The sequence below is a fragment of the Thalassophryne amazonica genome, chromosome 8 (genome assembly GCF_902500255.1).
Source record: "Thalassophryne amazonica chromosome 8, fThaAma1.1, whole genome shotgun sequence".
In the NCBI taxonomy this organism is placed as follows: Eukaryota; Metazoa; Chordata; class Actinopteri; order Batrachoidiformes; family Batrachoididae; genus Thalassophryne; species Thalassophryne amazonica.
This window is the reverse complement of record NC_047110.1, coordinates 54237880-54264272: the sequence shown is the minus strand read 5'-3', so window position 1 is coordinate 54264272 and position 26393 is coordinate 54237880. Positions and strand designations below refer to the sequence as shown.

General features: G+C 46.3%; 1 protein-coding gene and 1 long non-coding RNA gene across 12 annotated transcripts in view; one reads left to right on the top strand and one right to left on the bottom strand.

The window, feature by feature from the left end:
- The window catches only part of LOC117515633 (pleckstrin homology domain-containing family A member 5-like), a 366809-nt gene extending 363891 nt beyond the window's left edge, over window positions 1-2918 (bottom strand). For 4 of the 11 annotated variants that reach the window (XM_034176276.1, XM_034176281.1, XM_034176278.1 and 1 more), the window contains exons 1-2: window positions 2757-2916; window positions 2581-2657 (exon numbers count right to left, since the gene is read on the bottom strand). In XM_034176276.1, the coding sequence (XP_034032167.1) occupies window positions 2581-2657; window positions 2757-2848 (169 nt within the window). In that variant the 5' untranslated portion in view covers window positions 2849-2916. Of the gene's footprint in view, window positions 1-2580; window positions 2658-2756 lie in introns of all 11 variants that reach the window. The other 7 variants (XM_034176273.1, XM_034176274.1, XM_034176277.1 and 4 more) reach the window with 4 other exon arrangements.
- Window positions 1-26393, top strand: part of LOC117515636 — a 402159-nt gene that overhangs the window by 157220 nt on the left and 218546 nt on the right. The gene's annotated exons all lie outside the window — the stretch shown is intronic.

The window sequence follows — 26393 nt, the reverse complement described above, 5'->3', positions numbered from 1 at the left end:
GATGAGGCCGCGGAACACAATGCACTGTAAAAAAAAAAAAGAAAGCATGCAAAATTGGACTAAAAAAATCCGCGAAACAGCGAGGCCGCGAAAGGTGAACCGCGTTATAACAAGGGACCACTGTATTTATTTTAGGAGCAAAATGCGAATGAAAGGGTTGAAATACATTCTTGCACACGTGCGCCCGTTTTATTTTTTTTCCTCGCACAATCAAATTTTAGGCGCAATATGCGAGCAAAACGCTTGCACTGTACAGCCCTGTCAGCACAGCGTTACTTCCGTGTTCGGCTGACTGACGGACTGATCGAACTTGCTGCGTCGGCGATAACAAACAAAGACCACTCAGTGTTCTGAATAGACGACAATTTTATTAAACAAAGGTACTCCTGGCATTAATTTTTTTTTTTGTTTGCATTCTTACCCCCCCTAAAATTTTCTCAACGGATTTGGACGTTTCACAAAATCGACCCCCGGGACTGTCAAATCCGCGGATCCGCGGAAAAATCTCATCCCTGTATCAGGATTGCTCCACTAGTTTGCATGTGAATGTTACTGGATAACTCTGTTGCTTTTACCATGAACACAAAAAAGCATAGACCATTTTGTATATATTGTTCAAAATGTGCATTTGTATTTATTGTTTGAACCTTTTTGTTGTACAGTCTTTCACACAAGACCTCAAATTACCTTGATAAAGTGTCAAAACAGTTGTTTATTATAGTTTGCTGTGTGTTTTGAATAAATGTGTGTGGAAAATTATTTTCCGCTTTACTTTTTACTTCCTTATTTTTGATTGTAAACCTTTATTACACTTATAAAACACAACAAAAGCATATATATTATGAAAGCACAGGTTGTCCTGAAAAAAAAGAGACATAAAACTTGATTGTGGCATGCAGGGAGAGCTGTTAACAGCAACAATAAAACATTTATCCCAGGCGAGTGAACTGTGCAAAAAATGTCCTCGGACCCCAGAGGGTTAATGTCATGAACACTGTGCAACCTATTTGAAAACACTGCATGTTCCTGTGTGTCAATGTGTGTCATTGTGCGCAGCGCATCTGAACAATTATGACGACATGTTATACCTATAATAAACATAATTTTACAGATACATTATCTAACTCATAAGAAGGAATGAAAATGCAACCGTTTTACCAATCTATTACAATATATATTATAAATGATTACCTTTGTGACAAGATTCCAAAAGCATTCTCCACCGCACGACCCACACAAGACAGCTGTAGATAAATTCTCTGCGATTCTGGGAGCGATGAGAGAATGGTTTCAACAGCCAAGTTCTGAGAGCAAATGTGTCATCGGCTACAAAATGATTATTTCATATAGTGTGGTGTCAAGTGGGACAAAGCAGATCACATTGGCACGAGGAATTGTGCGGCAGTGCAGGGATCAAGTTTGTGCAAGTATCAAGGTGCCATAAATGGCAGACTGTAAGCCAGACATCCCATTACTTTTGATGAGAGGAAAACACAAAATTTCACCACTGCTGGCTGTGAGCACAACAACCATACATCATGATGGCACAGTCAAAAATTTTCACCTTTTACCACTTGCAGTAGCAACAAAGTCAAAGCCGATGTTATTTTATATTTTACAATGAGAAAAGCTGAACAGCAACAGATGTAGTATTTAACTAAAGACAGTTTCCCAGTTTTATTTTTTAAAGCAATTTTAAACTTTGTTGCAAAATTGAAAATTCTAAAGGTTTTTATTTCCCATTAATAACCTCATATGGCACACCTTCATGGCCCACTAGGGAGCTGAGGCCCACACGTTAGGAACCTCCACAACAACAACCATCAGAGCCAGAGCTTCCTGCTGTGTGAAATGCTCAAACTCTGCTGGATCGTTCAATTAAGTAGATTATTGTTTCTCTCAGTAACAGTGAAAAATAACCACTTCTTGCATCATCATTTGTCATCTGCCACTGCAAATGACAGTAATTATGCTACAATGACCAGTGTGACCGTTTTTCCACCGTCAAGTAAAGACAGCCTGAATCCAGAAATAGACATAGATCCACAAAGGAGTCTTAAGGGTCCAGCATCTATTTTTTTGTTTGTTTGTTTGTTTTTAAGAGCACCCCTTTATTCTAATATGTGGGAGTGTCTCACTGGAAAGCACTTCGAAACCCTGCTCAAGTCTCAGAAAGTCAGGACAATTCAAAACACCTAATTTCACAAAGTGGGGATTAATTACGTATACAAAACGATGGATGTCAACAATCTGTAATTTCTGCACATTTCTGTTGCGTATTTCACTTTAAAAATGTATTTTAAAATAAATAAATAAAACCAGGACTCAAATGAAACAGGGAAATTTCCTAATGTCTAATTTCCCTCGTGACCACCGAATCTGACAGGTCACAAAATTCGGCGCAACACTCGGGCAGAGGTGGGCACGAGAGAGCTCACTTTCCACAGCACGACCGCCAAAGTCCACTCGTGCATTCAGGAGCGCGGCGTGGAAGGTTGTCACAGCCTCAACGCGTGGGAAGTGATGCGTGTCGGCAGCCGGAACAACAGACAAACTTGCGGGCAGTGAGTGGCAGCTTACCTGGAGTTTTCCTGTGCCCTGTGATTACCGCCTCGCCACTCACTGGATGCAGCCAGGTTGTACTCTTGGCTTCTTCGCTGTTGAGACAAGGAGGGGAGAAAAGCATTACAACGGTGACTTTCTTCGAAGCAACAAACAGCTACAACCATGTTTTTTTTTTTTAAATTGATAATTACGTAACGAAGAAGACACGTCCATCTCGAGTCACCCCATAACTCCAGGAAGAAGGGAGACAAGCGATCCACTCGGGCTGGAGCTCCGCCGCCATGTCTGGCAGTACTGTATGACAGCCGCGCGCGCAGCGCGTACACGGAAACCTTGGCAACGGCCGATGGTGGAGGCGCCCAGAGGCAGCAGGTAAAGTTATTTGGTCTGCACATCTTTTTCTTTTTAAGACATGCACATCAGTTAACATGCATGACAAGTGACATGTTTATTTTATTTTATTCCTCAGAGTCTCTCTGTTTCTTGAAAGCCATTTCACTTTTATTTTCTCATTTGCATCCAGTACTAGAGGTGGGCGGTACCGGGAATTTTGGTATTGATCCAATACCAAGTAAATACAGGCTCAGTATCACCGATACCGATACTTTTTCCTATTTAAGCTTCATAGATCCAAAGGATCCAAAAGACCTAGGATAGAATTTCGCCAAACATTGTACGTGACAACAAAATACTTTATTATCACAATCAACATTTTTGTTTAAAAAAATATCACTCAACACAAAATCTGTAGTCTTGATCAGATCCAGATCAAACTTTGTCAGGTGATAGTGAGTGCCAGTCTGCACCTCACTTTCAAATATGAGAGTGATTGGGGTACTAAGCCACTGGCAGCATGGTGGTTTATTGGTTAACACTGTCGCTTCACACCAAGAAGGCCATGGGTTCGATTCCCACATTTGGAGGTTGCATGTTCTCCCCGTGTTTGCATGGGTTTCCTCCGAGTGCTCCGATTTCCTCCCACATCCAAAGACATATAGGTTAGGTGAATTGGAAACTTTACATTGTCTGTAGGTGTGCATGCCAATGTGAATGTGTTTGTCTGTCTATATGTGGCCCTGAGACTGGCGTCCTGTCTGGGGTGTACCCTGCTTCACGCCTTATGACTGCTGGGATCAGCTCCAGCCTCACCCCCCCCCCCCCACCCCCATCCTGTCCCGTAACCCTTAATTTGAGTAAACGGGTGTAGAAAATGGATGGAAATGTGCATTACATTTTCCATATCCCAAAGGTGGACTGTGCTATTTCTTAGCCTTAGTTGAACCTCTTGACTGTCAGCTTACTTGCATCATTACAATGGCTCATATAGAACAGAGTTTCTCAAACTTTTTCAGACCAAGGACCACTTAAAAAACAAAAAACAACAAAAAAACTCAAGGATCAACTAATTTCCCAAATATCAAAATAAACAAACATACACAGGGTGAATTAATGAAAATAATACTTATATGCTACTCTCTATTAGACTTTGGAGTCATTTTGAAAAAGTTTGAGAAACACTTCAGCTAGAATATGATATTCATTTCAAATGCGATATTTTACCAATATATTCAAGGACCACTAGAGGCCAATCATGGGCCACCAGTGGCTCCCGGACCATTGTTTGAGAAAGGCTGCAGTAGAGGTATTTCACCCACGTGACCAGATCACATGGGAAGCTCTTGTTCCACCATTTCAGATATCTAGTTTTCCCACTGACACAGGCAAGTGTCATTGTATTTGTTTGTTTATAGGTACATGGACATTGACTTCTTTAATAATTATCTTTTTGCATAGAGGCAGTTAATGAGCCAGCATACTTCCCTTTGGACTGTCTTCCTGGTTTGCCCCTCACAGATACTGTTGCCTCACAGACTGCCTTCTCTGTGTGTATTGACCATTTCCTACCCTTTGACCAAAAATTAAGACTGTTTTACATATCCATTTTGACATTCTCTGCTGTAGGGTCCCAAGGCCTGCTTAAATCACCATAATTTGTGTAAAATGTATAATTTGCACCCCATCGCCGTTGAAAGAAATTGTCTTGTGTCTTTTTTCTGTTTGGGTCGACTAATGACTACTGGGATATGCTCCAGTCATGACCCTTAAATGGAATAAGGAGGTTCAGAAAATGAATGGATGGATGGATGGATGGATGGATGGATGGATGGATGGATGGATGGATGGATGGATGGATGGATGGATGGATGGATGGATGGATGGATGGATGGATGGATGGATGGATGGAATTCCTCTTTGGAGTGATTTAAACAATGTCTAGTTGAACAGTCAAATCAGATTATATCAAGTGTAGCTGTGAGAAATTTTAAATTGTATGTTGCTTCAAATACTTGCTGTAAGAATAAACATTGAACGGAACCACTACTGTATTGAACTGTTATCTTTGCCACAAGTTATGTTATGCATATTGTTCTCAACAAAGGCACAGTCAGGTCCCTAAGTAGTTGGACAATGACATCATTTTCGTAGTTTTGCTTCTGTACGGCCGCCACAACGGCGTTGAAATGAACCCAGATGTGCATGTAGCATAGGCTTTCAGCTGAAATTCAGCTAATTTAACAAATATATTGCATTAATTATTTAGGAATTACAGCCATCCATTTTCAGAGTCCATAGGTAAATGGTCAAACATGAGGATTATTCTAAAAACAAATAAACAAATCATCAATTTTACAGCCAGTTTTTGTTGGAAAAGTCAGGGGATGGATACATGAACCTTTCAACGTCACTGAATATGTCTTGGACTTCATATACAGTGATCATTAAGAAATACAAGCAGTATGATACTGTGTGGTAACTCTGTCTGGATTAAGGAGTTCTCATAAATTTTCGAATGGTTTCCAGGTGCCAGTCTCTAACAGCTTCTGAAAAAATTCTCATGGAAAAAAAACCCAAATAATTCCACCATTTCCAGACAATGAAAATCCGACGAGGGGGCGGGACCACTCCTTCCACAAGGCATGCTCACAGGTGAATGACGTCACCGACAGGCGTGGAAAAACTCACGCATGCGCACAAGGGTTCAAGCTTGTCTGACGTGAAAACATATGAATCAAATCCATATAGTTAAAAAAAAATAAAAAGGTACAATACTTTATGGACAGACCTCGTACTCGCCACCTAGCGGACATGTCGGTTCTTGCACCAGCTGTACCGCCGTCAGTGAAATTCAGTTCACTTTATTTAAATTCAATTTATTAAATTTATATAGTGCAAAATCACAACAAAGCTGCCTCAAGGCGCTTCACACAAGCAAGGTCTAACCTTACCAACCCCTAGAGCAAGCACACAGGCAACAGTGGTGAGGAAAAACTCCCTCTGATGATATTAGATAAAGTTGAGGCCAAAACCTGTACCGTTACTATTAAAATGAATTTAAAGGGATAGGAAGCATAGTACCATACTATGCCAGTATACTAGCCATACAAAAGGAAAATAAGTGCATCTTAAATCTGGACTTGAAAATCTCTACAGAATATGACTGTTTTATCTCCACAGGGAGATCATTCCACAAAACAGGTGCATGATGAGAAAAGGCTCTGTGACCCACAGACTTTTTATTCACCTTAGGGACACAAAGTAACTAACTTTACCTAAATTCTGGGTCTTTCAGTGAAGCTCAGGGCTAGTGGCCGGCGATCACCTTAGTATTTCCTGTTTTTCTTGTTGTTTAGTGCTGTCAAATTATACAGTATTTCTTGTCTTTCTGATGCTTGATTCTGTTTTTCCTCTCTGTTTAAGGTGCAGCTCCATCCAGAGATGGGTGTGGAAATTGTGCTGGAGACCCTCCTGTCCTGTGCACCAACAGCTTTTCCTGTATATTCTTTTTGAGAATTGTTCTGTAAAGCATGTCTGTAGCATGGGGCCCAAGCAGAGGGTCACCCTTTGTGTCTGGTCTGCTTGAGGTTTCTTCCTCAGGGGGAGTTTTTCCTTACCACTGTTGCTCTGGGGGTTAGTAAGGTTAGACCTTACTTGTGTTAAGCACCTTGAGGCAACTCTGTTGTGATTTGGCGCTATATAAATGAAAATAAATTGAAATTGAAAGTAGTCGTGTGCCCTGAGAACGCAGAGCCCGGGCTGGTACATAGGTCAGCTCAGAAAGGGAGGTGTAGGTGTAGTCCGTGAATAATTTTATAAGTTAATAGCACAACTTTAAAATCTGATCTCAAAGAGCCAGGAAGCTACTCCATCTCTGTCACAAATTTGGCAATTAAATAAATTAATTAAAAAAAATTTGATGCAGGCCAATATCGGCATGTGGGCAGGGATGATAAACAAATGTTTTTTTATGAGGGCTTATGTACTTGACTGTAAGTCTGTGGTTAGTCGCAGTGAGTAAATAAACAAGGGAAACAGTGCACGAACACAACACAATCACTTTTACCTCAAAGGATCTTCGTCTCCACCTTCTGCCATTGTGTTGTGAAACTGCAGCAACAGTTTTTCGCACTTTACAAAAGCAAGTCACCCAACACCACTGTACCTGGCCTGCTTGTTGGGATTGTGTTGCATTGTGCTGATAAGCCATCAGTTGTGAAGGGTTTAGAGGTGAAGAGGTGGATTTATCTGCAGACTGCCAGGTCAGAAAACTCCAAAAGGAGGGTAAGCATGGCACTAATCACCTGGACAGATGTGACACACTTCAGCACTTTTGTGTTCTGTTTACTTGGAGCACTAAAGGTCAGACTTTGTCTGTCCCATCACATTAAAATATCCTTCCTCTAATCCAGGTAGGTAGGACAGTGGCATAGGCAGTACTACCTAACGTAGAGTTAAATTCAATTAATTTAACACACTGAAAATACAGAACAGCTACATTTCACATGTTATTACCTACTATGTAGTTACGAATCTTACTAGCCGAAGATATTATACGATATTCTTCAATGACTGAATGTGACTCCCTTTAATAATAGCCATGAATAAGGTTCATTAGTGTGGAAGTGATTGGATTAAAGCCTAATACCTACCTTTGCATTGCTTGTATACCCATGGTACCTGAAAGTGAGGTAGTAACAGAAAAGGCATGTCCCTGCATCTCAGTTTACAAGTCATTCAGTTGTCTCAGTGAACCATTTCTCAGCATTAATAACAGAAAGAAAGAAAATGCGCAATCACTGTTTTGTATGCCTGAATCCAAGAATCGCTGAAGAAAGTGAGACCGAGCCCATTAGATTAAGAAACATATTATCCAAAAGCATCTGTCCATGATTAGGAGCATAGCTGTAGAGGAAGCAAAGACAAACAACACAAAAACAATAGTGATGATAGTAATAATGGAGAGCAGGTAGCTCAGTGGAATAGGAGTTGGACTATCAATATGCAGATGTGGCTTCGATTCCTGGTCAGGCTACCTGTCTGTGCCCTTGGAAAAGACACTTCGTCTATATTGTCCCATTACTCTCACCTGGACATTGGTGCCAGTCTTGTCTGGGGACATAACTTAAATGAAGTGGTGTTCCATCCAGGGGGAGTTGTAAACTCGTCCTCTTGATGCAATGTCCAGGGATAAGTATCTGTGTCAGGTCGAACCCTCCCCTGAGGTACCCATACTTCACAGTGGAAAATTCCGACATACTGCTGTTACAGAAAATGCACTGTGATTGATCTGACATGTAGAACCTCTCCCATGAGATTAAATGAACAGATGCCAGGTCAGGTCTGGAAGCATGTGTTGGTGCTGTGCGTTGTTGCATACACTACACCACAGAACCCACCTTGGGTCCTGGATGGCAACCATCATCATAAACAGAGATTCAAAAAAATCCAATTCTCTCCAGCACAGTGATCAACAGTACCAAATGCAGCACTCTCATCTAATAGCCGTAGCAACTGAAATGGAGTCTGCATCCAGAGGCAATAACAGTTCATTCACTACTTTAGCAACTGCAGTTTCTATGAAATGGTGTATCATAAACGCTGACTGTCATTCATGGCTTCAACATTTTAATAGTTTTGAGTGTTTTTTTATGTGACCCTGTAGGATGATGTCTCTTTACTAGTCAGTGTGCATGTTTGCCTGGACTTCAATTGCCAAGGTCTGACAGTTTTAATTTTTTACCTGAGGCCATCAAATATGGCCATCAGGTATTGTGAAGACTTTGCGTCCATCCATCTGTCTGTTCTCACCATACATTCATTAATTTGAATTAATGAATGTATGGTGATTTGTGATAATGTATGGTGATCCGACGCAGCATCTGGCGTGAGACTTACGCTTTCAGCATCACTCTCATGCTCAAGTAAGAAATGTCACGCCAAAATAAAAGTATCTCCCATTTATTTTCTGTTGATGACTAGATTAGACCAGACCAGATCACAGTGCATTATTTGCGCACCCAGATGTTAACAGCTGTTAACATCTGCTGACAGCGTTCTCAGTGCAGTATTCTGTGATCACTGATTCGCTGAAAGCCTGTCATCTGATACGTCAGCTGCCTCATGAAGACTTTAGAGAGAGTTCGAGCAAAGCTTCAGAGCTTATAGTTCTGAGTCAGCCACTGATGCATCATAAAAAGTTTTGGATAAGAAGGTAAGCCCATCAAAAGCCTATACTAACTTTGGGTCCCTTGCCACTACAGACGGAGCCTCATCAGACTAATTGTGTGTTGAGAACTTTGGCTACAGACTTCAACTAGTTGCAAACTAGGTAATTTAAAGGACATATGGTATGTTATTTATTGTCCTGGTTAGCAAGTATTCATGATTATAAGTCTATCTGTGCACATGCTCTGAGAACATGTGGTCTCTAAAGTATTTTATTGATAATTCCGCTGACAGAGAAACTGTATTTTGAACCACTGAATCAAGATGAATAAATTGTGTTGAAATGGTTCAGTGTTTGAAGCAATTAAATATGGCAACATTTGTTGGCCAATCTTTAACATAGCAGATGTGTGGAACGATTTGAATTTGTTAAAACATGCAAAAAAAAATCATACAAAAATATATTAACTAAACACATAAATACATAAATAATAGGGTAACAGAATAAAGCATAAAAAAGCTTGTTTCCATTGTGGCCCAACAAAATACTCACAAGCAAACATTCATACATACACAAAACCCATAACCTTTAATAAAATAAAAATATTTATCGTATTTTTTATTTTTTTCTCAATAATAAATTGATTGTTCTCTTGTTGAGCCAATTCTTGGAATAAAAACTGTCTCACCCTGTTTTTAAGAAGAGGCTTCAATTCAAAAACTTATTTTTCGAGGCAGACCATTAAATAGTTTAGCTCCAGTGCACTTGAAGGACGAAGTCCCACGGGTCTTCACTTGAGGAATGACCAGAGACAAGGTACTCGACTGAGTATTAATTTTGTGCTGCGCAGCTGTAAATTTAAAAGAAGCATCCAAGTAATTTGGCACTTGCTCATTCAATATATTAAACATATGGTTTATTTTTTTTATTGTTGAACTCTGAGCTCAGCAGGCAATATAATGACCATTCTAAATTCAGCCAGGCCTATGTGGGTCTGGGGTTGTGCAGAGAGGAGAAAGCCAGTGATCTCGTTTTGCATAATCTGCAACCTCCTTTGATTACACTTGGTCAGACCACAATACCAGGCTACACTGGCAGAGTCCATGTGACACTGTATCAAAGCTGATGGAAGAAGTTTTCTCATATGCAAATCCAAATCTTTGGCCTGTCTGTATAAAAACTTTATTTTGCATTTGATTTGCTGATCACTTTGTCAGCTATAAAATCGCCACATAAGGTCTGATCTAAGTCAAGACCAATATATTTTACATAGGATTTACTCATAATTTTATTTTACCGGCATGTTACATTTAATGTGTCATTCCAGTCAGGTTTTTAAAGATTAACAATATACTTGTGTTATAATGTGATTGTGCCATCATAACTTACTGTATGTAATAGAGATATAAATTGTGAAATGTTTGTTCAACTATGGACTGTTGTGACCATATTGTGCAAAATGAAGGGGATTTGGGGGCTTCAAAGGTTTTTATTTAAAAGAAGATCATTTCAGCGGTGTCTGTTCCTCTTCTCTCCAGTTTTGGAGAAGACTCACACGGGAACAGAAGCTGCTGGCATATGAAGATAGATTTTGTCCAGCTTGTAAAAAGTTGGATAAACTGCTGCCTCCATCCTCCCTGTTTCTCCTTGCAAATTCACTGCAGAAAATGGTTCTGGGGGCATGAGCATGGCTAAAACTCTTCAGCTTCAACCAGGGTCCTCTTCACGCCCAGCCATTTTAAGCATTTTTCATTATGTGCCTCTTACATGCTGATAGATGAGCTTACTGAAATATTTTGGAAAAAGGAAGGATCGTGGATATGGAGAGGACAGGAATCAAACACAGTTTCCCTTCTGTTGTTATTTTTATTAATAAAGGAGGATTGTTTTTTATTAGGGTTAGGGTGACAAAACATTTTGACGCGTGCACATCCAACCAAAATCCCAAAGTTGGCTACTCTGCTAAATATTGTTTATGATTGATTGATTGATAGAGGAGCTTTATTGAATGTGTACAATTGCAAGTAAGACAATAGCATCTTAATAATTAATGTGTATATATATATATATATATAGAGGAGCTTTATTGAATGTGTACAATTGCAAGTAAGACAATAGCATCTTAATAATTAATGTATATATATATATATATATATATATATATATATATATATATATATATATATATATAACATTGCACTGGGATACCAATTAAACACCTGCAAATCATGAAGAAGACAATGCTCATAATGTGAGGGTATTTTAACATTGCATTATATTTTTAAATGTTTATTAGGTTTTTACAAAGCAATATAGCAACATACAAAAATACTAATATTGAGAGTAAAAAAATATACCAGTGAAAAAGACTATTAATACAGCTAAAATCCTGCAGTGTACTCAGGTCAAAAGTTTGAATTTTGAATACAATAAATTTATTTTGAGTTGAGTTCATATTAAAAATGTTTTTATTTTGTATGTTTTTGTAGTTAGTGCTTGTAAATTCCTCACCCTGTCCTCCATGTCTTCCTTTGTCTTACCAACGACCTGCGTGTCCACCCTGACCACATCCATAAACCTCCTTGTTGGCGGTTCCATTCTCAGCATTTCAATTACTGATATTGTGCTTTCCCATCATCTTCTCATCCCCTCTGGTCCTGTTACCTATATGCTTAAGTCCACTCAAGTGGCCACTGTTAGTTCTTTGGGTACACTCTTCATGATAAACTACATACATTTTCTTTACACAGTATATAAACCTTGACCCTCATCACTGAGTCACAGCAAGATCGCTTCCCGCTTGGGGCATTCTGTGTGGAGTTTGTATGTTCTCCCCACATTTGCGTGGGTTCCCTGCGGTTGCTCCGGCTTCCTCCCACTTCCAAAGATATCCAGGTTAGGTGCATTGGAAACTTTAAATTGACTGTAGGTATGCTCACAGGTGTGAATGTGTTTGTCTATATGTAGCCCTGTGACAGACTGACATCCTGTTAAGGGTGTACAATGCCTCACGCCCGCTGCCTGCTGGGACAGGCTCCAGCACTTCTGTGAACCTTAATTGGACTAAGCGGGTATAGAAAATGGATGGATCTATTCTACAGGGGAGGTGATGGTCTAGTGGTTAAGGTGTTGGGCTTGAGTCCAGAAGATCATGGGTTCAAATCCCCGCCTGACTGGAAAATCACTAAGGGCCCTTGGGCAAGATCTTTAATCCCCTATTGCTCCCGGTGTGTAGTGAGCGCCTTGTATGGCAGCACCCTGACATCGGGGTGAATGTGAGGCATAATTGTAAAGCGCTTTCAGCATCTGATGCAGATGGAAAAGCGCTATATAAATGCAGTCCATCCATTTACCATTTTACACCATGGTAGAACAGTTTGATCTCACCTTTTCTCATCCTGCCTGTCCACCTGGTCTCTTTTTCACATCTGTTTTTCTCTTCATAGAGTAGGTAGCCGAGTGGATAAGGAGTTGGCCTGCCAATATGTATACCTGGGTTCGAATCCAACTGGTGCTACCTGTCTGTGTTTGTAGACAAGATGCTTAATCTAGCTTGTCTCAGTCCACCCATTTGTAAATGGCTACCAGCCTTGGCTAGGAACTAACCTGCAATGGACCACCATACCATCTCCACTTGGTGCTGCAGAATCTAGAGATAGCGTAATCCTGAGGTGCCCAAGTTCAGTCCTCAAGATCAACCTTCGTAACACACCTGAATCAAATGAAAGGCTCATTAAAAGCCTGCTAACGAGTCTTTCATTGGATTCAGGTGTGTTTGAACAGGGAGACAACTAAGAGTGTCAGGAAGGTAGATCTCGAGGACCGAACTTGGGCACTCCGGGCCTAATCACTGGCACCAAGGGGCCTCAGGGTCTATGTAGGAATTACTTCTTCTTCTCTTCCTTATAGTAGCTAGCTATCTCCCTACAGGCAAACAGGACAGAAGCCATGCTTGTAACTGTAAGGGTACCCAGTGAATGCAGTACATCTACTCAGATGTTACTGATCAATCATTATTGCTTCCGCCAGTTGACAGATGATGACAGCTGGAATTCTGGACTGTTTTCCCATCTAGTCTTTGTGATATGTCATAAGGAAAGACTTTTATAAGATGAGCAAGAGAACTGAGGGAGATCCATATCACCAAAATGCAGTCGACTCTTTCATGGCCCGATGCTGCTTCACCAAACAGCTTTGTCAAAATCCATCTAGTACTTGTTGAGATAATCTGCCATGAGAGATGGTATGAACTCTGCCCTCCTTAATAGTTCAACTGAAGCAGTAATTACCATAATAGCTCAATGCAACCAGTTGCTGATAGTCTATATTAAAATACACACAATATGAATATAAGCTAGATGACAAGGGTATGAATAAGTAAAAGAACAGGATAAAATAATTCTGAAAGTGCATACAGTAAGATGTCTGGTTAACATTGCATTCTTACATAATCGCTCCATGCTCAGAAAGGCAAGGGGCTGTGCCTGACCGAGGCCAGACTTGAGGCATCCGAATGTAATTAATGCTTGCACAATATCAAGCAGCTGTTGGAGTGCTTTGTTCTGGCTCCAGCTCAGTAACAGCCCTGTCCCTGTCTGCACTACGTAGGAGCCATTTAGCATCTGTGCACACCTTTCATCAGCCAGAGTCAAAGCATAGTGTAAATAAAGACATCTTTCAACCTGAACACAGATTCAAATTTGTTATAAATGTGCATGTGGGCACGTTTACTACTACTGACTGTATTGTTATTTGATGTTTCATGAAACACTCCCTGGTGTAGCCTCAGGGTTTCTAATATTCATCCCATGAGTATAGCGCATAACAGAAGAAAAGCACAGCAGTACTCTTTGGGCCACACAGATGCCCTATATCCAGTATAAAAAACTCAGCTCTTTACTACATTTTAATATTTTTCAAAAGTAAAACCTGCAAAAGTCCACACCATAAAATCCTCATTCAATGTGTAGTGTAGCCGAATTAGCACAGTTTCCACAGAGGATAAATATTTGAACCTGTCACTACTCCAGCTTGATACAGATTAAGCTTTTCTGGATAAAGAGCTTAAAGTCTAAACACAATTCTTGATAATGTATATTCTCACCTGTTCAGAATTAAAGTTACATGCTTCTTAATGTTACAAGTGTTGTGTGGGCTGCTGAAGAGGAGGTACTGCTGGCCCACCACCACCAGAGGGCGCCCTGCCTGGAGTGCGGGCTCCAGGCACCAGAGGGCGCCGCCGCCGTACGAGAGCAGTCAGGGTGACAGCTGTCACCCATTACTGGACACAGCTGACTCCACTCAGCCCGGGGGTATATCATCAGGACGGCGTCTCCACCTCAGTGCCGAGATATCGCCTTAAGACTGAGGTAACGTTCTCTGCATTCATAGTCTGAATAACCAGCTAAAACTTGTTAAACCTTTTCAGGACTGCTGACTACTGATAGCTAAATTGCTTGGATAAGTACTCACCTTCCTGTTATATATTGACAAGAGGTGGAGGCGGCTCTTCCCCTCTCCGTTACTGGGTGCTGTCGCATCCACACCTGTGTGTTGTTGCTCTCTCCCGCCAGCAGTACCGGATCCGATGAGCGGAGGCAGTGGCCACCTGGGAATTCGGGACTTGGCGGTTCCAGTATTTCCAGGGTTCGGTGGCAGAGGAGATCTGGGTGGTTCCGGTTCGACTGAGACGGACGTCTCCTACCTTCGAGCCTGCCCACACGACACCAGCGGATTCGACCCCAAATTGTTAATTGTTGTATTCGTTGTGCTCGTTTCACAACAGTAAAACTTGTTATTCACCTTTCTCCATTGTCCGTTCATTACGCCCCCTGTTGTGGGTCCGTGTACCTACACTTTCACAACAGGATATCTCGGCCAGCGTCATGGACCCCGAGGGGCGTCAACCGGCTGTTGAACGGCCAATGGAAGACCAAGGCGCGTCGGCAGCTTCGGGAGGGGTAATCGGTGAGTTGCAGCGGATCCTCACCGCTTTCACCTCTCGGATCGATTTAATGACCGAGCAGCACGTTCTCCTAAACCGCAGGGTGGAGGCTCTCGCCGCACAAGTGGAGGCGCGCCCTTCGGGCGCCGCTGCGGCTCTCCCTCCCGAGGACCCTGCGCGTGAAAGTGACGTTCCACTGGTCGTTCAACGGTCCCTTCCTCCGTCCCCAGAAGCATACATAAGCCCTCCAGAACCGTACGGAGGCTGTGTGGAGACGTGCGCGGATTTTCTGATGCAGTGTTCGCTCGTCTTCGCACAGCGTCCCGTGATGTACGCGACTGATGCTAGCAAAGTAGCTTATGTAATAAATCTGCTTCGCGGGGAGGCACGCGCTTGGGCTACAGCGCTCTGGGAGCAGAACTCACGGCTCCTTCATACATACGTTGGGTTTGTACGGGAGCTCAGAACGGTGTTCGACCATCCCAACAGAGGAGAGTCCGCTTCAACCGCGCTACTGTCAATGAGACAGGGGCGTCGGAGCGCAGCTGCCTATGCAGTCGCCTTCCGCATCGCGGCGGCGAGATCCGGCTGGAATAGCACTGCCCTCCGCGCCGCCTTTGTAAACGGACTGTCATTGGTCCTAAAAGAGCACCTGGTGGCGAAGGACGAACCGCGGGACTTAGACGGGCTCATCGATCTGGTCATACGACTCGACAACCGGTTAGAAGAACGGCGTCGGGAACGAGGCGAAGGGCGTGGCCAGGCACGCGTCGTCCCTCTCCCTTCCGGTTCCGATCGAGCTCCGCCTTCCCCACGCTCCACAGCCCCTGCGCTCCGTGGGGTCACAGCTCCCCCTACTGACGAAGCTAGGGACACGAGTAGGGCAACATTTAGGGCACCAGATGCACAGAGGAGATGGACCCACGGAGCGTGTCTTGTTTGTGGTTCAATAGAGCACCATGTGAGAGACTGCCCCGAGCGGTCAAACGCCAAACGCCCGCCCCTAGAGACTGGGCCAGGGGTGGGCCAAAACATTCACGTGGGACACACCCACATTGCTACACGACTCCCAGTCACGATCCTGTTTGAGGATTCAACCCTGAAGGCCCCAGCACTGGTGGACACAGGCTCTGAGGGGAATCTGCTTGACAGTAGATGGGCCAGGGAGATAGGGCTCCCTCTGGTGGCTCTTACCTCGCCTGTGCAGGTTCGGGCGCTAGATGGCTCCCTACTCCCACCAATCACGCATAAGACACCTCCAGTAACTCTGGTGGTGTCAGGTAACCACCGGGAGGTGATCGAGTTCTTTGTGACTCAGGCCACCTCCCGTGTGGTTTTGGGTTTTCCCTGGATGCTAAAGCACAATCCCCGGATCGATTGGCCGTCCGGGGGTAGTGGTTCAGTGGAGCGAAACCTGCCATCGGGAGTGTCTAGGTTCCTCGGTTCCTCCCGGCTCCCAAGCTAAGGAGGAGGTCCGAGTCCCGCCCAATCTGAAGGCGGTGCCGGCGGAGTACCATGACCTCGCTGACGTGTTCAGCAAGGATCTGGCTCTCACGCTTCCTCCCCACCGCCCGTATGATTGTGCCATTGATTTGGTTCCAGGCAGTGAGTTCCCGTCCAGTAGGCTGTACAACCTCTCACGGCCGGAGCGTGAATCAATGGAGACCTACATCCGGGACTCATTAGCTGCCAGGTTGATCCGGAATTCCACCTCTCCGATGGGTGCAGGTTTCTTTTTTGTGGGTAAAAAAGATGGCGGGCTTCGTCCATGCATTGATTACAGGGGGTTGAACGAAATCACGGTTCGCAACCGATACCCGTTGCCCTTGTTGGATTCAGTGTTCACCCCCTTGCATGGAGCCAAAATCTTCACCAAGCTGGATCTTAGGAATGCGTATCATTTGGTTCGGATCCGGAAGGGAGACGAATGGAAGACGGCATTTAACACCCCCTTAGGTCATTTTGAGTACCTGGTCATGCCGTTCGGTCTCACTAATGCTCCCGCGACTTTCCAAGCGTTGGTAAACGATGTCTTGCGGGACTTCCTGCACCGGTTCGTCTTCGTGTATCTAGACGATATACTCATCTTTTCCCCGGATCCTGAGACTCATGTCCGGCATGTCCGTCAGGTCCTGCAGCGGTTGTTGGAGAACCGCCTGTTTGTGAAGGGCGAGAAGTGTGAATTCCACCGCACTTCTTTGTCCTTCCTGGGGTTTATCATCTCCTCTAACTCCGTCGCCCCTGATCCGGCCAAGGTTGCGGCGGTGAGAGATTGGCCCCAACCCACAAGCCGTAGGAAGCTGCAACAGTTCCTCGGCTTTGCTAATTTCTACAGGAGGTTCATTAAGGGCTACAGTCAGGTAGTTAGCCCCCTGACAGCCCTGACCTCTCCAAAAGTCCCCTTCACCTGGTCGGATCGGTGCGAAGCCGCGTTCAAGGAGTTGAAACGGCGCTTTTCGTCTGCACCAGTTCTGGTGCAGCCCGATCCTAGCCGCCAGTTAGTGGTTGAAGTGGATGCCTCGGACTCAGGGATAGGAGCGGTGCTCTCCCAGAGCGGGAAGACCGATAAGGTCCTTCACCCGTGTGCCTATTTTTCCCGCAGGTTGACCCCCGCTGAACGGAACTATGACGTCGGCAATCGGGAACTCCTAGCTGTGAAAGAGGCCCTCGAAGAGTGGAGACATCTGTTGAAGGGAACAGCCGTGCCATTCACGGTTTTCACTGACCATCGGAACCTGGAGTACATCAGGACCGCCAAGCGGCTGAACCCCAGGCAAGCCCGCTGGTCACTGTTCTTTGGCCGTTTTGACTTCCGGATTACCTACCGTCCCGGGACCAAGAATCAAAGATCGGATGCATTGTCCCGGGTGCATGAAGACGAAGTCAAAACGGAACCGTCGGATCCTCCGGATCCCATCATCCCGGAGTCCGCTATCGTGGCCGCCCTCACCTGGGACGTGGAGAAGACCGTCCGGGAGGCCCTGACCCGTGACCCGGACCCCGGACACGGACCAAAGAACAGACTATATGTCCCACCAGAGGCTAGGGCTGCAGTCCTGGACTTCTGTCACAGTTCTAAGCTCTCCTGTCACCCTGGGGTGCAAAGGACCGTGGCAGTCGTCCGGCAACGCTTCTGGTGGGCGTCCCTGGAGGCCGACGTCCGGGACTACGTCCAGGCCTGTACCACCTGCGCCAGGGGCAAGGCAGACCACCGAAAGACCTCAGGGCTGCTACAGCCACTGCCCGTGCCTCATCGCCCCTGGTCCCACATCGGCCTGGACTTCGTCACGGGTCTCCCGCCGTCCCAGGGAAACACCGTCGTCTTCACGATAGTGGACCGTTTCTCCAAGGCGGCCCACTTCGTGGCCCTCCCGAAGCTCCCAACGGCCCAGGAGACAGCGGACCTCCTGGTCCACCACGTCGTCCGTCTGCATGGAATACCATCAGACATCGTCTCCGATCGCGGTCCCCAGTTCACCTCGCACGTCTGGAGGAGCTTCTGCCGGGAACTGGGGGCCACGGTCAGCCTCTCGTCTGGGTACCACCCCCAGACCAACGGGCAGGCAGAGCGGGCAAATCAGGAACTGGAGCAGACACTTCGCTGTGTGACAGCCGCGCACCCGACGGCCTGGAGTACCCACCTGGCCTCGATCGAGTACGCCCACAACAGCCAAGTGTCATCAGCCACCGGCCTCTCCCCGTTTGAGGTGTGCTTGGGGTATCAGCCCCCCTTGTTTCCGGTGGTCGAGGGAGAGGTCGGTGTGCCCTCGGTCCAGGCCCACCTACGGAAGTGCCGTCGGGTGTGGCGTGCCGCCCGCTCTGCTTTGTTGAAGGCCCCGACGAGGGCGAAGGAACATGCAGACTGGCGGCGGGCCCCGGCCCCAAAGTATCGTCCTGGGCAGGAAGTGTGGTTGTCCACCAAGGACATTCCCCTTCAAGTGGACTCCCCCAAACTCCAAGAACGATACATTGGTCCCTTCACGATCCTCAAAGTCATCAATCCCGCCGCAGTGAGGCTCCAGCTTCCGGCCTCGCTGCGGATTCATCCAGTTTTCCATGTCTCCCGGATAAAACCCCATCACACCTCACCCCTCTGCACCCCGGGTCCGGCACCACCTCCTGCCCGGATCATCGACGGGGAACCGGCTTGGACCGTGCGCCGGCTCCTCGACGTCCGTCGAATGGGCCGGGGTTTTCAGTACCTGGTGGAGTGGGAGGGGTACGGCCCCGAAGAACGCTCCTGGGTGAAGAAGGGCTTCATCCTGGACCCGGCCCTCCTGGCCGACTTCTACCGTCGCCATCCGGACAAGCCCAGTCGTGCGCCAGGAGGCGCCCGTTGAGGGGGGGGTCCTGTTGTGTGGGCCGCTGAAGAGGAGGTACTGCTGGCCCACCACCACCAGAGGGCGCCCTGCCTGGAGTGCGGGCTCCAGGCACCAGAGGGCGCCGCCGCCGTACGAGAGCAGTCAGGGTGACAGCTGTCACCCATTACTGGACACAGCTGACTCCACTCAGCCCGGGGGTATATCATCAGGACGGCGTCTCCACCTCAGTGCCGAGATATCGCCTTAAGACTGAGGTAACGTTCTCTGCATTCATAGTCTGAATAACCAGCTAAAACTTGTTAAACCTTTTCAGGACTGCTGACTACTGATAGCTAAATTGCTTGGATAAGTACTCACCTTCCTGTTATATATTGACAAGAGGTGGAGGCGGCTCTTCCCCTCTCCGTTACTGGGTGCTGTCGCATCCACACCTGTGTGTTGTTGCTCTCTCCCGCCAGCAGTACCGGATCCGACGAGCGGAGGCAGTGGCCACCTGGGAATTCGGGACTTGGCGGTTCCAGTATTTCCAGGGTTCGGTGGCAGAGGAGATCTGGGTGGTTCCGGTTCGACTGAGACGGACGTCTCCTACCTTCGAGCCTGCCCACACGACACCAGCGGATTCGACCCCAAATTGTTAATTGTTGTATTCGTTGTGCTCGTTTCACAACAGTAAAACTTGTTATTCACCTTTCTCCATTGTCCGTTCATTACGCCCCCTGTTGTGGGTCCGTGTACCTACACTTTCACAACAACAAGTCTAACTTTGTAATGTACATATTAACCTTCTGAACTTCACAGTATTAACCATCTTGGATCCAGAAACATAAAAACCAATTGATTTGGACTCCCCAGAGAATCCATGGATATCGGGTGGTTAATGCCCATTCTTGCTTCCAAAAAATGCATCCTGGAAGCTCACGGTCTATGACTTTGATAAACACCAAATGACAAGCACTGTGGTTCCCAACCTGGGGCCCAAGAAGATCACATGGTGTTGCATGGTTTTGTGTCGTGTAGAGAGCACTTTTAACACTGGATTTCAATAGGGTACTTGTTTGGGTATTGTTTATAAAAATACTACAGACAATGGCCTCAGGCTGGGTGGGAACCTCTGTCTTTCTGGTTATGAGGCAGCAGCACTATTGTAGTGCCACCATTAGAAATGCACAAGAACTGCATTTCTCATTTGTCACTCAACTCATAGACTTGGTTGAAGTGAGTAAAATTACACTTTTAAAGAGTCAAAACAACACTGACATAATCAGCTTTTACAAACAGGTTCAACACTGTCAGCTTTAACACACAGCATTAAAATAACACTTTGAGGGTTAAAGTCTGACCGTAGGTGTGAGTGTGTGTGTTTGTTGATATGTGGCCCTGCTATAGACTGGCGTCCTGTCCAGGGTGTACCCCACCTCACACCCTGTTACTGCTGGGATAGGCTCCAGCCCCAGTGACCCTTAATTGGAGTAAGAAGGTTTAGAAAATGGATGGATGGAGTTAAACTCTGAGATGTTTGACTCTGTGATTTAAAAGCTCCAGTTTTTGCTGTGCTTATGAAATCCTTAAAACATTTATCCAAATATGATGTCATCTGTGCTTCTCCACTTTCAACACATGGTATCATTTGACTGGCATGTACAACCCACAAACCACTGCACTTATTATGGCTAGCCAAGTCAGCAGACCAGGGTAATATGCAACAATGGCAAAATGATATAGCACTTAATTCAAATGTAGCACCATGTGTTAGTCAGAGCAGATTACAGGAATTCATTTCAGTAGCTTTTGATGATTTATGGGGGGATAAAAAAAATTGACTGTCATGTTCACAGCTCACCTTTGAAACATTAGACGTGCATCCTTGAATCATTGTTAGTCACTTGCTGACAAAATCACACAACCTATAAATGGTTGCCACATTGATGACTTCTTTGCAGCTTTTTGGGCACATTCCAAATGCTTTCCTTTCCAGGTTTTATGAGATTTCCATTAAGACTCTATGAGTGGGTTCTCTATTTGGAAATTAGAGGATGCTGGAAGTGGTTTGAGTATGTTGTAACTGGAAAGACTGCAAGAGGAAATGCACTCTGGCCACGCTGTGGCAGGACATTTCAGGCAAACTGTATTTTCCCCGTACCTCTTTGGTGTTAATTTACCGTGTAAAGTAGGAACAGAGCTGCGGTTGTATGATAGCTTATTCATACCTGAGTGCTGAAAAGGATGACTAAGCTGCTTTGGAGAAGCAAGTCACAGGCTGACGTTAGAAGTGGTCCTCATAAAGTAAACGGCAGCAGCTTAGAGCAGGCAGCAATACACTAGCATGGCTGTGCAGGAAACGATTAAAGCCCAGCAGAGTCCAGCCCAAGAGTCATGTATCTGTTTAATATCCAAACAGCGTTGTCTCTGTGTATGTACATAATGAAATTACTGTGCTTACCTTCAGCTTTATCTGCTTCATAAAACACTTAATTAATTGTTGTATGTTCTCCTTAGTAAGCAGCTCAATGTGCTACTGTAAATTAACTACACTATAAATCATCTGCACATGGGTTGCGTATTGATCAAGGCTGGCATCATTACTCAAAAGATCCCCGTGTGGCACATAAGCAAAGCAGATTATTAATTAAGGTTCACGATTACTTAACAATGATCTCAAGTCCTTTGGCGTAATGCACAACCCGTTTGGGCGTGACTCCTCATTATTCAATGCTCATTATACACATTATCACACATGCTGACATCACAGTTCCTAGAAGACTGCACCTTCTGGTTTTCTCTTCATAGCTGCAAACCGGCGGCTCCACGCTGCAGTGTATTTATGCTTAAGTAGCAGATTATAGATCAGTCCTTGGCCCGGCTACATCAGGCCGAGTGCTGTTGTAATGTGAAAATACTGTTTCATTATCCAGCCCTGCGTTCCACCACATGTCTGCAGTGATGACCTCTTTGCAGTTTTTTACAGCACTGTGGCTCAGTGGTTTGCACTCTTGCTTCACAGCAAGAAGATCTGGTGTTCAATTTCACCTATGCCCAGTTACTTTCTGAGTTTGCATGTTCTTCCCAGGTCTGTGTGGGTCTCTTCCCACCATCAAAAACATGCAAATTAGGGTCTGATCCTTTCTCTGCCATTGACCAGTGTAGCTTTTCTGATCTGGACTTGCTCCCTGGTCGCCAAAATGTGCTGCTCCTAGTGGTTGTGTTTAACTGTCTTCTTGCCATTCTTAAATGTCGCTGGTGATTTAGAGTTCATCAAATATGTACATTCAATGTCAAGAGAAAGAAATGCAATGTTTTCACACAGAGTGTAAGTCATCTGATTGTGTAATGTTTAGTTAGTCTCAGCGTGCTCTCCTCCCTTGTTAACATGCATCCGGTGTCTGATGGGAAAACAGAGGGGTCATGAACATCTTCTGAGAGCAGCAAAGGTCATGTGACAGTCAGTGAAAACCCCTTTGGGCTAGGAATAATTCTTGAAGGCACATGTTAAGATTTCCCCAGGGACAACAATATTCCCAAATGATTCTGAGTTGAGTTTGACATGGGATGGTTAAAAATATAAATTTATTTTTTCACAGGAAGTGGTGACAGTAATGGAATCAGGATAAGAACCAGAATAAGAACCAGTGCTTTCAGATACAAATGCCAGAGTTGCCATAAAAATGGCTCCCATGCCACTTTTTTTTTCTGCTCCAAACACAGCACTGCATGCTATAATTGTTGTGAAAGTGTAGGAACACAGACCCACAACAGGGGGCGTAAAAGAACGGGCAATGGATAAGCCAAACAGTAACAATTTAATGTTGTAAATTGTGCACAACGGAATACAGACAACAATCAGTTTGGGACTACAGTCAATTACACGTTGGGTGACGTGTGGGCAGGCTTGAGGATAGGAGACGCCCGTCCAGAACCGAGCCGGATCCCACACGGCCCTCACCGCCAACGGACCTGAAGAACACCGGAGCCGTCAAGTCCTGTGTCCCCAGGTGGTCACCGTCTTCAGCTGTCAGACCTGGTACTGCTGGCAGAGAACAGAAACAGCACAGGTGAGTGTGAGTACGCACACTCAGTAGTCCCACAGTCTGTGTTCAGTAAGGAGGGAGCACCTCCACCTCCAATCACACACTCGTGCAGCTCCTGTCTAACCACTTATCTGGTTGGGGTGTGAAGCGAAGCCGTCGCTGATCACACCAAATGCCAATCCCACAGATAAGGCAAACACCACAGGAAAACGGCTGCAAAAGAGTTCAGACTATTATACAGTTTTAAGTCAGCAGAGAAGTTACCTCCAAGGTAGCTGATTTCTCGGCGAGGAGGTGGAGTTGCAGTCCGGCCTTTATGGTGATGGTGATGAGTTGACTGAGTGACAGCTGGTGCTGATGAAGAGTGACAGCTGTCACTCCCAGTGGCTCCGGCGCCCTCTCGTGCTTGAAGCCCGCACTCCAAGCAGGGCGCCATCTGGTGGTGGTGGGCCAGCAGTACCTCCTCTTCAGCGGCCCACACAACAGGACCCCCCCTCAACGGGCGCCTCCTGGCGCCCGACCAGGCTTGTCCTGGCCAGGAGGGCCGGGTCCAGGATGAAGCTCCTCTTCACCCAGGAGCGTTCTTCGGGTCCATACCCCTCCCAGTCCACCAACTACTGGAACCCCCGGCCCTTTCGACGGGCATCCAGGAGCCTGCGCACAGTCCAGGCAGGCTCTCCATCTATGATCCGGGCAGGAGGCGGCGCCGGTCCGGGGGTGCAGAGAGCTGATGTGTGGTAGGTTTTGATCCGTGAAACATGGAAGACTGAGGACTTTGAGTATGGTAAAGGGTCCTATGTACCTGTCCTTGAGCTTCTGGGATTCCACCTGCAGGGGGATGTCCTTTGTGGATAGCCAAACCTCCTGCCCGGGCTGGTATGCAGGGGCCGGGGATCGTTGGTTTTTCGTCCCGGGGCGGTAGGTGATCCGGAAGTCAAAACGCCCGAAGAACAGCGACCAGCGGGCTTGCCTGGCGTTCAGACGCCTGGCGGTCCAAATGTACTCCAGGTTCCGATGGTCCGTGAAAACCATAAATGGTACCGATGCTCCCTCCAACAGGTGTCTCCACTCCTCAAGAGCCTCCTTCACCGCAAGAAGTTCCCTATTGCCGACGTCATAGTTCCTTTCAGCCGGGGTCAACCTGCGGGAAAAGTAGGCACATGGATGGAGAACCTTGTCGGACTCCCCGCTCTGGGATAGCACGGCTCCTATCCCTGAGTCAGAGGTGTCCACTTCAACTACAAACTGGCGATTGGGATCGGGCTGCACCAGAACCGGTGCAGTCGAGAACCGGCGTTTCAACTCCCTAAACGCGGCTTCGCACCGATCCGACCAGGTGAAGGGGACTTTTGTGGAGGTCAGGGCTGTCAGGGGGCTAACTACCTGACTGTAGCCCTTGATGAACCTCCGGTAGAAATTTGCAAAACAGAGGAACTGTTGCAGTTTCCTACGGTTTGTTGGTTGGGGCCAATCTCTCACCACCGCAACCTTGGCCGGATCAGGGGCGACAGAGTTGGAGGAGATTATGAACCCTAGGAAGGACAAAGAAGTGCGGTGGAACTCGCACTTCTCACCCTTCACAAACAGCCGGTTCTCCAACAACCGCTGTAGGACCTGACGTACATGCTTGACATGGGTCTCAGGATCCGGAGAAAAGATGAGTATATCGTCTAGATATACGAAGACAAACCGATGCAGGAAGTCCCGCAAGACATCATTAACCAACGCTTGGAACGTCGCGGGCGCATTGGTGAGGCCGAACGGCATGACCAGGTACTCAAAGTGATCTAACAGGGTGTTGAATGCCGTCTTCCACTCGTCTCCCTCCCGGATCCGAACCAGGTGATAAGCATTCCTAAGATCCAATTTTGTGAAAATTTGGGCTCCATGCAAGGGCGTGAACACTGAATCTAACAGAGGCAACGGGTATCGGTTGTGAACCGTGATCTCGTTCAGCCCTCTGTAATCCATGCATGGACGGAGTCCGCCGTCCTTCTTGCCCACAAAAAAGAAACCAGCACCCATCGGGGAGGTGGAGTTCCGGATCAATCCGGCAGCTAACGAGTCCCGGATGTAGGTCTCCATTGATTCGCGTTCTGGATGTGAGAGGTTGTACAGTCTGCTGGACGGGTACTCAGCGCCCGGTATCAAATCAATGGCACAATCGTACGGACGGTGTGGGGACAGCGTGAGTGCCCGATCCTTGCTGAAGACGTCAGCAAGGTCATGGTACTTGGCTGGCACCGCCGCCAGATTCGGGGGGACTAAAACCTCCTCCTTAGCTGTCACACCGGGTGGAACCGAGGATCCTAAACACTCCCGGTGGCAGGTTTCACTCCACTGAACCACAACCCCAGACGGCCATTCAATCTGGGGATTGTGTTTTAACACCCATGGAAAACCCAAAATCACTCGGGAGGTAGAAGGTGTTACATAAAACACAATCTCCTCCCTGTGATTCCCAGATACAACCAAAGTCACGGGCTGTGTCTGATGTGTGATTAGTGGAAGAAGGGTGCCATCTAGTGCCCGCACCGACAATGGTGATGGTAAGGCCACTAGAGGGAGCCCAACCTCCTTTGCCCATCTGCTATCCAGCAGATTCCCCTCCGACCCCGTGTCCACCAGTGCTGGGGCGTGAAGGGTTAGATCCCCACTCAGGATCGTGATTGGGATACGTGCAGATTTTCAGGGTCTCCCCGCGTGGGTATTGTGACCAACCCTTAGCCCAGTCTCTAAGGACGAGTGCTGCTGTTTTGATCGTTTGGGGCATTCTCTCTGTGTGTGCTCAGTTGAGCTGCAGAGAAAACACTCTCCACGGATCAGCCTCCTTTGTCTCTGATCTGATCGCTTTTTGGCCCTGTTCGTTTCCATAGCAACGTCAGCAGGGGGAGCCGTCGTCACGTGGAGAGTCCTGGCTGTGGAGCGTGGGGACGTCGGCTCCCTTTCGGACCCGGGAGGAAGAGGGACGGCTTGTGCCTGACCACGCCCTTCGTCTCGCTCCCGTCGGTGTTCTGTTAATCGGTTGTCTA